We start from the raw sequence: 15,140 nt of genomic DNA on the forward strand, positions 1-15,140 counted from the left end.
ACTCAATATGGGTCCAAGCTTAAAGTCCTTACTCATGCAAGTAATTTCCATCACTTCAATGGCACCACTTACATTAATAAGGGTTACAGGCTCTCTGTGCACAACTCCGGAGAAAGAAAAGGAAACACAAATATTTGCTAAACTGTTAGCATCCTACTTGTTCAAACTCCAGTGTGAAATCCTTAACTTACAATTCTTATTTGTTCCAAAAACAAGGGTATCTAATCTAGACAGAATACAGAAAATATGAATTGAATGACATTTTTTCTTGTTAGTAGCATTATGACAACCAATAAAAAACTAAATACTTTAGCTACACCAAGATTAAAGGAATTCTTTGCCATCACTATAGCAACTGTCTTAAGGAAACCAACATGCTCAACAACCTGCAATCTAAATTTAGATCTAGTACGCAATAAAAGCATAAATACAGCAATATACCCTAAATTTACATTTCTGTGAAATCTTCTAATTGCTTTTTGCACAGTGAGAACAAATCGGTTCCTCCTTTAGAGCATCATATCAAAATAAATAGACTCATTAATGTCCAGTGCACTAATGAGCAATGGGTGAACAAGGTGTTAATTATGCCACAGTAAGATTCAAGGAAAAAGCCCTGGTGTGCACACCTCCAGGTGCTCAAACTAAAGTCTTTTTTCTGTGTTTATTTTGAAGTATAGCATGATGCAATCAAATGACAGCAACATGGTCACCTCATATTTAACAATGGAACTTTAGAGAGACAGTAATCTGAACAGAGAACCTCCCAGGATTAATTAAAGCAGAGCAAAAATCCATTTTCAGAGTTACTTTAAGAATTTAAAGGATTTACAGTAGTTCCAAATTTATAGTTTTCATTGTACTTATTACCTCATGACAGCATGCACTGTATTAACAAAAACAGTAACACCTTTACATGAGGCTTTTAGACTACCTCTCTGAAAGCCCAACTCAAGCCTATGGTAGTAGGATGTTTCCCAGATTATGATGGTAGCAGTTATAAATATGCTTTTTTCACACTGAAACTCTTTCACCATCCTGACCATTTAATTTCTTCTGGTACAAAGTGTCTCAAGACTTTTCAGAGGTCACTTCAACAGTAGACAGCTTATAACAAAACCATTAGCAGTTTGGCTAGTTTAAGAAAACCTCTTACTTTCCTTTTTTGTTTATTATCACTGCATGAATCTGCGGCATATGATAGTTTATAATTTCTCAGGCTTGTTAAATTCATGTTAAAGGTCTGTTTTCTTGTTGAATAAATTTTGTTCATATAATGCTGCCTATTTCATACACTGAGTCTTTAATAGCACCTTTGGTCTATGCACAACTCACAGATCAAAACAGAGGACTAAAATAGGGGTTGATGATGCTATTTACATGTGTGATTCCTGCTGTCTTCTTGTTAGTAGCTTTAATATAATAGAAGACCTTGTCTGTTTTGTAATTAACACATCTTTACTGGAGAGATATTTGGAAGTGATTGCTGTGAATATACTGGTTAGTAAAATAAACACAATCACACACCACTTTCTGTTATCAGACAAATTTGTGAATTGTACACATTATACTCCAGATCAACAAACTGTGATATAACAGCCAAGTAGAAGACACATTTATATAACCCTTTATTTTTCTGAAAATATGTATTCAATCTGACCTTGCAAATATAATTAGCTTGTGGGATGTGTGGATTTCAGTACCATGGATGCTTTACTAATTGCAACTCTTGGAAATAGATACTAAATATTTGGAAGCTGCCAATACAAAATAAAAACTGTATCTTTTTGTACATCTGTCTTAGCTACAAGAACCATAATAATGTGAAAAACAATAAAGATGGCATACTTTTTGCAAGGATGTCGCTGGGTCAATGACCAACAATAGTTTGAGTAATACATTTTATATAGTCAAAATTCAAATCATCTCTAAACTCAATGTCATCTGTAATTTTTTGGCTGTTTGTATGTAGCTATGCTTAATATGATCCAATGTTATTCACTTTTTTCATGCTTTTATCCTGTGCCTGGCCAATGAATTACAGAGAGCAAATTTTTTGATTGTGTTCGTTTAAAAAAATCTGTTTTTTTTAACTTTACTTCTGTATACTTATTTGAAAAGAAACTTTAAAAACTAGATTGATTAAGATGTTTCATGTTTAATACAAGGACTTCAATCAATTCTGTCTCTGTAAATTAAAGAACCATAGTCACATAACTGAACATTTTTTAAAGGAACAGACATTTCTGTATTGCAAATGACAATCTAGTTAACACAGTGGGGCCCATTTGAGCACAGCTTTGGGGGGGGGTTGGTTATTGGGGTGGAATTTTTAGTCAAAAAGTTCTATATATAAAATATTTTAAAGAATGACATATTTCAATTCTACAAGTTTTTGCAACAGCAAATCTAGAAACTCATTTTACGAAAGCATACCTGTATTTGGCATGCCGTTCTACACACAGTGACAAACTGCAGAGATAAATCATCCTCGTTATTCAAACAAACTTTCCTGACATCAATATTTGTGCAGCAAAAAAAAAATCTATGCAATATGAAAGTTGTCTTTAAAAATGCATTGTTACCCTGAAATTCAAGAATCTTGTTATGGTTTGTGGACGAACCTACCAGTGCATAAGAAAAAACTCTGCAAAAGATATAACGTGGCTATGCCAGGTGTGGAAAAAGAAGTAATGTCCCATCTAAAATATCTTTTATCACCTGCAACTGACCTGTTATCAACTGCTTAGTTTGTTTCTAAATTCTTTAAAAATTAAATGGAACATGTGACCTTAGAAGTGCAGCTAAGGTTTATGACCATTTCGTTATTTATGCTGCCATGCACTGTTAGACAACCACAAGTGAAGAACATCTTCTGTCCCTTGTAAGCCCACAGCATAAAAAATTCAGAGAAATCTTACTTTTTATGCCATTTCCAATGAAAAGCACTAGGAACTGAAACTGACTCATGCCAAATTCATATAGCTGAATTGCTGTGATTGTGAGTTTGAAGTTTGCAACATGGAAATTATTTATAAAATGTCAATTTTATCTGTGGAAAAGAGATTCCTAGGAGTATGTGCATTTTCTTTCTTTATCCTTGGAGAATTGCTTACTGTGGTCAAATCTGCTGCACAACTTGAATATCCATATTGGGAGGGGAGACAACTACAGTATAATACATTTATCTTGACAAGTGAGGGCATGCATCCATAACTCACAAGTAGCAAAGCCACAAGTTTTAAAGCTATATACCTTAATGAAGATAAATGGACTATTCTACATCCACCATGGTAAAAGGTATTTAAACATTTAATACTTTTCAATGAAAAGTATACTTGGAACTTTTGTGTTTCAGGAAAGGGAATGAACTGAAATAACCTATAAAAACAGTTTACTAAGCAAGCATTTATCACCTGATTTAGAGCACAGCATATCAAAAAATATAATCAGAACACTGACACTCACTTTAACAATGAGGTCTGTAAATGCAAGTTTTCTGATTTGTAATATTCTGTTCAGAAACTACATTATTTGTGTAGAGTACATGATGCACTAACGAACAAAAATGTTGAGAATGTATAGTTATAATATTTTTGCTGGCTTTACAATGGAACAGGAAGGAAAAACGGTGATGAAGTTGGACCAATAATATAATTTGTACTTTGTCTAATTTTGAAAATTTTATTCTGAACGGAAGTACAAATATTCACAGATACCTATATCATAATTAAATATGCAGGATCTCCTACTACAAAAAAATGATGCTTCAAAAAAAATGTAGTTCTCTAATAATTCAACAGTTATCAGCTTCCTGCTTTTCTTACAAATCAAAACCAAGACAAATTCCCATTTCTCTGTTCTGCAAGTCAGAGTTCAAGGCTGAAATTTTGCTTAGTTCAGATTAGGATGCCTCAGCCTTTCACCTGGAGATCACTGCAATGAATCCACCTTTCACTCAATAGTGATTGAGTTGCTATCATTTGACAGATCTTTGTTGGTTATTTGGCTATCTGTAAAATAAACTGGTGATCCCATTCTAGCTCATAGTGGACGGATGTCCACATCACAAAACACTATCACAACCGGCATTCTTGCTGACAATTTCACTGGACTTGGTCAATGATTGATCAGGCATGCAGACTGAACTACTCTGACCTCCAGGGACGTCACTCTAGATCAGAGTTGAAGTACATTTGGTGTGACACTTTTGGGGAAGCTGGTACCAAGAGTAAATGAATGACTTCAGTTTCAAGTTCTCATTATCTGGCCATTTATGGAACTAAAAATAACAGTTACAAAGCAGACAAAATCTTGTGCTCTGTTCATTCTTGTGATTATTTACTACAGGATTTAAAATAGTAAAGATCATCCAATAAGCAATGCAAAGGTAACTCAAGGATACCAAGTTTTTCTTCTTTGGCTGGTTTATTTCTCAACCATTCCATTTTTCTCTCTTCAGTCTCTGCAGCTATAATACATATAAGACTACAAATACTCAAGATCCCTGCAGATTCTTTTCTTTTCAAAGGGACTATTGGTTTAATAACCTTGCATCCAGGCACCTCTTTTTCAGTCTGTGTGGCGATGCTTAAAAAAATGGCTTAGGCCCACTCAATGTGGCATTTTAAAGTAATTTTTACTGAAGATATAATGGTCTGATAATACAATATCAACAGAATTAACACACGGTCATTGACAATGCATGATAACTTCAATGGAAAGGTCAACAATACTTAGGCACTGTACAAACATATTGAAAGTCATAATCCCTGCCCTACTACTAGTAATAGTTTCTACCAAAGTTATACATTATAAGGACTCCTTAATACTTGAGTGGTATAAATGAAAATTTCTAAACAGCAATTTTAGTAAGTCAAACGTTAATAATGAATGTTGCATCAGGAAAAAGTAGTCTTGGTGCAAAAGCATGTATTTTTAAAAAAACAACAGAAGAGTAATTTACTGTAAAGTGGTATCAGCATAATAATTCACGACAAATAGCCACAGTACAAGTATTACAGCCAAGTTGCTAGTGGTAATGTGTTTGGGTCTTGATTTTACTTGGTTGGTTACTTTTTTAAACTTTGGAGGGCCATGGGCAGAGGAAAAAACCAAACAAACTGCTAGATTACTTCCAAATTGTATTTTTAGTGGCCCATAAGGGGACCAAGAACATAACATGGATGTATTCTTAATTTTATTATTTTCTAAATTTATAAATATAGACTACCAAAAACTTATCAGATGGTTCCAGACCACTTACCAAACAAAAAAAGAAAACCAAAACCAAAAAACCCCCAAAACAAAAAAACTCCAAGACATGATTTTAAAGGGCCAATCACAATTTCAAGTACTACACCTGTCCCTCCACCAATTCTAATTTTACAGTCATATTATTCTGACTTAAAAATATTCTCTCTTCCATTGCTGTGTGGACAATCCAAATAGACCAACAAAGGGGAAAGACACTGAATATATATAGGAAATGCTCATCCTTACATAAAATGGTGAGGAGCCCACTGAAAACTGTAAGACAGATGGCTATGGCTAAAAGAATGCAGCCTTTCAAGAAACTAACAAAAACTAAGCCTTTAAAGTCAGCTGAAGGAGAACTCTGTTGGAACAGTCTTCAGTGCCCTTATTTTATGTAAGGAATAATTGATAATTATTTGACTGGCCTTCATTTGACTCCATTAGATCACTGGATAATTTTTCCAACTCAGTAAGACTCTATGTGACTATGGAAGATTTAGACACTGAGCTGTGGATTTGCAGCAGCATAAAGGATTGTCCTGGAAAGCAGTCCAGCTTTCTTTCTTCTTGTTTGGGAAAATGTGTGTTAAGGAAGTCTAGTCTTAACATATGAAGTTTAAATACTGTAACTTTATTTTGCTATTTTCAGTGTGCACTGTTCAGTGCTGAGAACTAAACAAAGGAAGACAGTCCTGTGCTCCAAGGATCTTAACATCCAAGTCAGAAACAGGCAAAATAATATAGCTCAGATACATAACAGACAGGTTCAAATCAAGATCTAAAATGGTGCATATATCTTAGGCGGAATCAGAGTTCTAGGATTTGATGCAAGAAATTTGGCTTTTAGGAGAGATCTCCATTAAGAAAGAGAGGTCATTTGGCACACAAGCAGATAAAGTTGTGGTTAAAGAGATGGTATAGCCATCTCATAGCCAGTTTCTGTGTAGCGTTTTATTTCATTTAGTTCAAATTAACCATGACCATTCTTGAAGAGATTATATCTCATTTAGGCAGGATAAAGCAAGCCAACAAAACTCTAAGGGACACAGTTTAATAATCCAATGTTTTCCTATGATAGCTACAGTATGCTTTATCATTCTAAACTGAAACCTGAATACGCAAACCAATGACAGAGGGGAAATATGCTTATGACGATTTTGTGGTTAATGCTCTAGATTAAGACTCAGGAAATCCAGGTTCAATTTCTATCTCTGCCACAGACCTCCATTGGCAAGTCACTTACATTCTGTGCCTCAGTTTCTCATCTGGAAAATGAGAAAGGTTGGGAGAAAGAAAACTCTCTCCATTGAGATTGAAAGCTATTCAGGGCAGAGACCATGCCTTTATTCACAACCTAGCACAATGGGGCCCTCGTTGAAACTTCCAGGTGCTACTGTAAAATAAATAGTGCATCTCTTAACTCTACTTTGAAAAGAATATGTATCTGGCCTGTTTCATAGCTAATTCGTATAGATTATCCCTTTTCTAGGAAAATAATCCAAAAAACATGAAAGGACTATGCAATTTAGAGTTCCCATTAGAAACAAACTGGCTGGATGAAGAGCTTTTTGAAAACAGCAAGCTACCCAACATCCTGGGCACAACTTCTGAGGCGTCTAAAACATTCTATTTTTGTATCAATACAAAACCCAGATTTTTTCTTCCCCCCGGCTCTCTTTAATGAGCAATAAACAAAATTTCAGTATCTTTCAAGCTCTCCTGAATTATCTCAGGTAAATGACACAACTTGGTTCAAGCACGAGATACTTTATAATAATCGCTTTACCTGACAAGATGCCTAATAGTTTTGTATGATACATGCAGTTTATTTACAAAAGAAGTTTCCTCCCAAAGAAAAGTTGATCCCTTTTGAAAATGCAGATTGCTCTTCTGTTACAGAAAATAACTATAATTTGTAACTCACTTTGAGAGTGTCGTTACTAAAAGGACTACTACAATCCACTGGACATTTAAACCACTGTTTTCAGAGAGATTTTTATATGTACCCCTATTTAATATATGAAGAATACAAAAAATCCTATTTTGATGTGAGAAACAGATTTCTCACATCAAATATAAACCTAATAACTGAAATACTTGGTAAAATATCCTGGAATAATGTCTTAAAGTATCAATCATGGAAAACCAGTAAAGTGCCTTTGGAAAAAAACTCACCTGAACTGTTTTCAGTGGTGCCATGACTTTTAGGTTGTAATTTAAAAATACACGGCAAGGACTGTCTATTTACCAAATAGAGGGACCTGTCTTTATCAAAGACTAGTTTTTTTTTTGTGGGGGGGGGGGGGGAGAGGAATTGATTATGTTGGATGTACTGTTATTTTTTGGTTCAGGGATGAGGAACAGCTGCTGATTTTGTATTTTTTTTTTTAAATGACAATTTTTGGCAAAGACATAGTGAGCTCTGGAAAGACTTAAAAATGTTAGAAACTGAAATAAAAATGTCAATATTTAGCAATTCTAACACAGCTTTTAATCCATGTATTACAGAATGCTCTACAAAGGTGGTTAATCATTGTTAGCCCCATTTTACAGATTGGAAAACTGGGGCAAAGAGAGGTTAAGTGACAGATATACAGTCACACAAGCAAATCAGTGGCAACAATTAGGAATAAACCCATGTGAGGTGACTTCTCCCACATCCTATTCTGGTGCCTATGTGGACTAAAATGAATTTATTTTCAAATGACTTCAACCCCAGAAATGAATGTAATACTTTCTGAACTCTGGTAACAGTAACCAGCCAACTTTAACCAGCTAACTCAAGCTTTACTCTTGTGTGTCATAGTATGATAAACCTGCTGGGAATTATTGTTTTATAGACAGGATACCATTAGACAGTACATTAGAATTTCTGGTACACAGTTATGGAGAAAAGTTGTGATACCAGGTTTGTCATGATCCACTGTGGGCATTACACTAGTCACACTCCTTTCTCAGAGATCTGGGGAGGAATTTTTCCCTCAGCAACAGACTGGCAGTTTAGCCGGTGTGAACATTAAACAGGGGTTAGGGTATGATGTCACAACTCATTATGTAAGTGTGGGGCAAATGTCCAGTGCTGGTACTCCATGGGGAAAGAATGCAGTGATCAGATAAAAGATTGGTAAAGGATTTAAAGGAGTTATGCTACAAAGGAGAGGAATTTGGGGGTGGAGGGTTCATGCACCTATGACTGTTATGGCAGGGAGCCAACCCTATCCATCCTTATTCAAAGGGGGAGTGAAGTCCCAGTAGCTGGTTGGCTGGCAACCAGAATGGGTAAAGGGAGAGCGCTGCCAGTAGCTTGCCCACCTGCCCTGTACCCTTTTACCTGCCAGATACTTCTTGACATTTAGGAATAAAGTTGCATAATAAACCACATCCAGTGTCTCCTATCCTCCTTCTGGCACAGTCGGACAATGTCATAAGAAAAGTTGTGAACTATTTTTATATTTACAAAGATACCAGACTACACTTGCACTTACTCATATTCAAGATTAGGAAATATAAAAAGACAGCAGAAAAAGTCAAAGTCTAGTTTTTTCCCCAAAGATGACATTCACAGTTACAGCAAAGAGTAGGTAATACACTTTGTCTTAATAAGTGCTGTAGAACAGAAGTGTTATTTACTATGAAGATAACATTTTTAGCAATTAATTTAATATGAACTCTGATCTAATTTAAAAATGCAGCAATAGAATGCATGTTATTTGACTTTGATACAATATAAAGCAACCTGTCCTGATTTTTATAACACAGGAAGAAAAAGGGAAAATACATAATGACGACTAAGGAAATCGAGTACATATTTTATCAAAATATTTCACTTTTCCTTTTCACACATCAGTTATGTAATCAGGAACTTAAGACAATTTAATTCCTTTTTAGTATTTAGGTCAATTTAATTCCTTTTTAGTATTTTCTAAAGCACCAGAAGCTTATTTGTTTTTAAATCACTTATATTATGGTTTGATGAATACTTATATAGGCAACCTTTTTGCTTTGAAAAAACTAAGAATAGACCCCAAATTTAGAATGGACTCCGATTTTGCTCTGTCGTAATGATGTGATGGCAAAGAGTTCACATATAATTTTATAACAGATGAGCACTCTGAGGTAATGGTAATATTTAGATGAGCTGGCTGGTAGCTTTAATGTAATCTTGCTATACAACTACTGTATTTCATATACAGAAAACAAATATTTTCAAACTATTTATAAAATTATACTAATGTCATACATCTATATTAAGATTTATTTTAAATAATTGGTCTACAGTACAATGGAACTGCATGCTCAAACAAAACACCTCAGCAGTATTTTAAAGCAGTAACCACCTAGCCAATTTCTGTACGTTCTGTAGTTTTTCTAATCCACTCTCCCTGTGGTTGAGCAAAATCGAATTGCCTCTCACATTTGCAGACAGCTCTGTGAAGGTGATAATAGAGCTGCTCCCTGCTGTCATGAGGCAGGAAATAGGAAAATGGCATATGGGGCTAGAAAGAAATAAAAAAAAAGAACTAAACAAGAACAAAAGAGATTTCAACAAAGGACAACTATAACCCAATGTGCTTTGCAAGTTAAATCTTTTCATAATCATTTAACATACTTAATCATTCATCTGCATCTTTACTCAAAAATCTAAATGGCTGAGACCAAGTCTTTAGGGAAGTTTTTATTGTCTAAAACATTTGGAATGCAGCTACCACCAGAAACTGTCATGTGCAATGCTTATAAAATAAAGCACTATTTCTGCTCATGTTAGGGGCTGAACCCATCCCAATTTGCAATTAGTAAGCTTTAACTTTAATATCTCAACTTTTAAAAACACTATAGACCTGGATTATCTGTTTATTCAAAAAAAGGCTCAAATGGTAGAAGTGTTGAACGGTTCTTGAATAACAAACAGACGACTAGGTTAGAACTGATCATTCCAAATATAAAATACGGCTTAAGGCTACAGGCTTGCTCAGGGACTTTTGATGCAAGTGTTGGAACAAATGAAAATGGTACACTTTCGGTAGAGCTTTTTGATTCATTTATAAGCAGACAGAATATTAAATGAGTGAGATATTTTGAAATGTGGGTCCACCATTCAAGAACTAATATGCATTTTATAGTGTTTTTATTTCAAATCTTAAGTAGATTAAAAAAAAATAAAAAAAACCTACTGTACCTTTCCTTTTACGCTCTGGATAGGATCCACCACCACAGCTACAGCTCTTTCCGATAGAGCTTCAAAGCTCTGCTGAGTATTGATATCCACACCAGACAGCCAACAGCCAAAGCCAGGATGACTATGATACCAACCAACAACCATCTCAGGCCTGAAATGAAGAGGGCATTTAGAAATTCCTAGCAATAAAAATGTATGATATGAAAGAAACATTGAAGTAATAGGGTATCAATTAGGATGAGAAAAGAGAGACACAGGTGTGAAAAAAGCACCATTAGAAACATTTAAATTACTCACCATAGTATGGTGAAAACATGGAAATGAATAAGTGCGACAAAGGAGTGTTATCATTAAGGGATGCACATTAGCAGTGGTAGATCAAGCTTTCAGTTTTTCACCCTGTTACCACACCTTCCCTGAACCAGTTTTTACCCTCTCAGCTCAAGTAAATATCTATTCTTTAACTCCTTGGAGTCAAGAGTTGAATTTTCACGGCAGAAAGTCCATTTCAGACATGGACGACGGGAACAAACGGCGGGAAAGGATTAAATATCAATTAAACCAGCAGTAGAACTAGGAACTCAGTCAAAAAGCAATTTGCACTGTTCTGCTCAGCTGCTGAGCCTTTTGCTAACATTAATTTTGAAGTTTTTTCCACAGTAAAAGAATTTGAGCAAGCAGATGACAACTGTTGAGAGGTACAGAGTGAAATAAAAATTTGTTTAAACATGAAGATGCTTTTTATCAAAATGTTTTTTCCCTTTCTTTTATATACTAAATGTAACCCTAGGCCTGTAAATAAAGCTAAAATACCCAAAGTGATAATGCTTTCCTATTTTATAAAGTACAAACATTAGTTCCTTTAAACTGAGTTATTTTCTAGCAACTCCATATACTAACAAGAGGGGCATTCAAACCAAAGCTTACTATTATGATGATAATAGAAGGAAATTTATGATACTCATCTGGATCTGAAGTCTCTCTCTCTTGTAAAACATGGGGAGAAATGGGTTGCATAACATGTGATATTCATCATAATACTGGGTCAATTATTACTGATTAACATTAACCAATACCCTACAGATCACAAGTCTTGCAGGTAGAATATAGAACATGCAGCCTAAACCCACGCAGTACACCACTTAAACTTTTAGATGTTGCTTTGAAACAGTTACCTTCCTGTCTGCTTTAGCATATCCAACATTTTGGCTTGAAATACAGGATCAACTGCCTCTACACTGACACCCTGATTTTGGAAGAGAGACAGCATTAGTGTATTTACATATAAAGTAATTTAAAAGATAAACATGCATGCAAACACTCTCTTACTGCTCTGACATAAAATGATCTAATAGCTTCACTAATAAAGAGACATTACTCTTTACAGTTTTATTTAAGTTTGTCTACTTGAAATTTTTTTGGAAATTATCTAATTTTTAAATAAATCAAAGTTCTAATAGAGCATTATTTAAATATAACAACAATCTATTCCTATAGTTCCTTGAAAAAAATGCTAAGTTTTCTGTTTAAAAGTGTGTTTTGGGTGAGCACCACCACCAACCATGCAGAAAAACATTCATCCGTCCTCCTCTCCATTTCTTGTTTGTGCACACTCCTTCCTGCTGATTACTGCCAGCCCAGTTTTGGCTCTGTTGCCATTGTTAGGGGTATATACTCTCTTGCAGAGCCTGGCAAAGGGCATACACCATCAACAAAGGCAGTGAACTGACTATGTACAACATGTTAGCAAATGCATAAAATAAACTGAGAAATAATTGAAATACTGGAGAATTCTATGTAATCTTGATGGTAATTAAGGAAACTGCCTCTTTAATTAAGACGAATATTTCATTTGAGCTACATACAGCACCACTGTAAATTCCAATTCTAGCTTCCAGTTCATTGCCCTCTTTTAATAAAATTCAATTTCTTAACCTCAAGTAAAACCAATCACGTTTCCACACTAAGGAAATATCATCTCACAGTCATGCCACTAGAGTACAAATTCTGCCCCAGAGAAGCAATTCAAATTCACAGTTTCAGCAGTGCCACTACAGTTAAGGGCATGGCATCATTTCCATCAAACTCTTACTTTCCAGAGTTTGCAACATGGCCTTAATACTTCCATCAGTACTGCAACTGGATATACAAGGCCTTGAAGTCACCAGTTTACAAACTTTAAACACTGTGGTACTATACCTATGGACAGCATAACGGCCTTAGTTAAGGACTTAGTGCGAGCCATAGCTTAAACCACAGCTTAAACCACTAACCAAGTTCAACTTAAACATTATCTTAACAGACTTTAGACATTTAATATGGGCATAATCCAGACATTTATATCATTAGTAGTTTCTCATGCCTTATGTGTGTTGGGGTGAGGGGAAGGAAAAACATAACATGATGTACAATTATTTCATGTGAGAGAAAACATTTACTTTCGTTCCTACTGAAAAGTACTCACTGTTCCTGATTGTGGCATAGCAAACACATCAATCACTCTGACGGTATAATCATCAACAAATTCTCCAAGCATCAGACCCATAACTTCCATAGGAACACCAGCACGACCATGTTTCAACATCTAGAAGTGATACCAACATTACAATGACATACTATGGTATGATTTACAAGAGATTTGGGGTTTGATTTGGGATAGTTCTACCTCTACCGAAGTGCCCCTGTTCTGATGTTTATTTTACTCATTAGTTAACAGCGTGTTGTGTGTTTTGAAAATGTAAAGCATTGAAATAGTGCTAAGAATAATACAAGCAATAAAGATCGGTGGCAAGAAAATAACTGGAACATTTACAGTAAGATTCTATGACTAGATTTAAACAAACAATCCAGTCAAAACTCAAGTTGTCAACAATACAAGTCTATAAACTTTTTTCACTTTATGGAATACTGGACAAATATAATGCTTTGTATCTTAAGTGCTATATACAGTAAAGAGTGTAGAATACTTACTTTCAGCAGTGCAAGGGAAGAGATATAAACCTGTTCTGCCGTATCCACTGCAGGAGCATCTGTAGGTGGCCCCTACAAAACAGAATAAATTATTAACTATTTACTCCAAATTTATTGCATAATTTTCCAATTATTTCTATTTTATTTTGCACAAAATTATAAGACTAAGAACAATGTGCATCTGACTGTGCTTTTATGTACAGTAAATCTATTGGTTGCAGTGTTTACAATGAAAACATACAGCACTTTTTTTTTTACACTAACCTTTTTTGCAACTTGGTGGAAGGTACCTATGATATCTAGTTAAATTTAAGATCAGTCTAGATATCTAGCCAGAAATCAAATAAAATAAACTGGTAAATATTGTGCTGGGTGCAAACCTGTTACAAAACATACAGAATCAGTGATGAGTTTCCATTAGTCAGAGTTAAGTCTTTCAGCAATGCTAACCTTCCTCAGCTGTAAAATAGCTCCAATTCACCAATTAACTCTGTGTTTCTTACAGTGGTGTGAATGTAAATGCTGCTGGGCTAGCATGATTAACTGGCACCAACACAAACAGCAGTTTCCCTTTGCTTCATCTGTTTTCAGTTAAAGAAGACTTGCAGATAAAGGCAACGGGAGCACTTCTGAGATACACTGGTACAGTGAGCATAAAATGGACCTCCAATCCCTAGGTGGAAAAGCTGTGAACAAAACACTTTGCTCTTTGCTTTATGAGTTGTTATTCAAAAATTAGCACAATTGTCCCAGGTGTGAATGATCGGTTGAGGAAGGTATTGTGTTACTGCTGAAATGGAAAAAACTACAGCAGGCTATTTGAAGGTAAAACTATCACTTCCCAAGAACAGCAGAGACAAGATGACCTCTAGACAACCACATCTCATTTTATCCCTTTACCACCCAAGTCATAGTACTTCATTAGTCAAGTGTGTTTGTATTATAGTCTTCACAAAAGGAGACAACAGGGCACATTTGCTCTTAGTAATGCGGTGTAAATGCGGAATAACTAGAAAAAATTCCAGTGAGGAAAAAAAAGTCCAGTCCATGATGAGTGAAGAGAAAAGAATTATATGAGAATGTACGTTATAATTTTGGAAGGCACTCCAATGCCACAGTGATGAACGCTGTTTAAGACTAGATTTAGACAACTTCATTAAATAACTCCTCACCTTGTAATGAAACAGTAAAATTGGAACAACATGCTCCCAACACAGATCCAAGTGAGATCTATTGACCAACCTTATGGGCCATAAAATCTGAAGATAAAGTCAAGAGCTAAAACTACTAGTAAATTCAATTTGTATAAAAACCATTTACCTATTGTATCTATTTTCATTTGTGTATGTACACCTCTCTCTCTCTCACACACACACACACACACACACACACACACACACTCATACCCGCCCCCCACCACCCGGGCATGATATAAGGTAGTTATACAACATGAAGGATTTTTTTCTGTGTAACATTTTAATAATAATAATAAATTCAGGTGACTTCCTCCACTACAAATTAAATTTTCTCCTCTTTACTTTCGACATCTTTCTGTTTAACCAGCAGTAGTCCTATACTCCTTGACTCCTGCATCCACAATTCTATATACCTATTTGTCACCTTTGACTCTTTACTCCAGTTTCCAACCTTCCAGTCCTGGCTGGCATTGTTTCCCAGATTAAAGAAGGTGGTGTCCTGGACACATTACTGCACGCAGCCAACTATCAAGACAGCTTAC

At 35.3% G+C, this 15,140-nt stretch overlaps 1 protein-coding gene across 2 annotated transcripts in view; it reads right to left on the reverse strand.

Moving 5' to 3' along the window:
• Positions 1-15,140, reverse strand: part of PSMD14 (proteasome 26S subunit, non-ATPase 14) — a 63,067-nt gene that overhangs the window by 17,035 nt on the left and 30,892 nt on the right. For both annotated transcript variants that reach the window (XM_039495202.1, XM_039495200.1), the window contains 4 exons: positions 13,403-13,474; positions 12,897-13,016; positions 11,608-11,678; positions 10,433-10,583 (listed from right to left, as the gene is read on the reverse strand). In XM_039495202.1, the coding sequence (XP_039351136.1) occupies positions 10,433-10,583; positions 11,608-11,678; positions 12,897-13,016; positions 13,403-13,474 (414 nt within the window). The remainder of the gene's footprint in view (positions 1-10,432; positions 10,584-11,607; positions 11,679-12,896; positions 13,017-13,402; positions 13,475-15,140) is intronic.

Source organism: Mauremys reevesii, linkage group 11 (assembly GCF_016161935.1).
Source record: "Mauremys reevesii isolate NIE-2019 linkage group 11, ASM1616193v1, whole genome shotgun sequence".
Lineage (NCBI taxonomy): Eukaryota > Metazoa > Chordata > Testudines > Geoemydidae > Mauremys > Mauremys reevesii.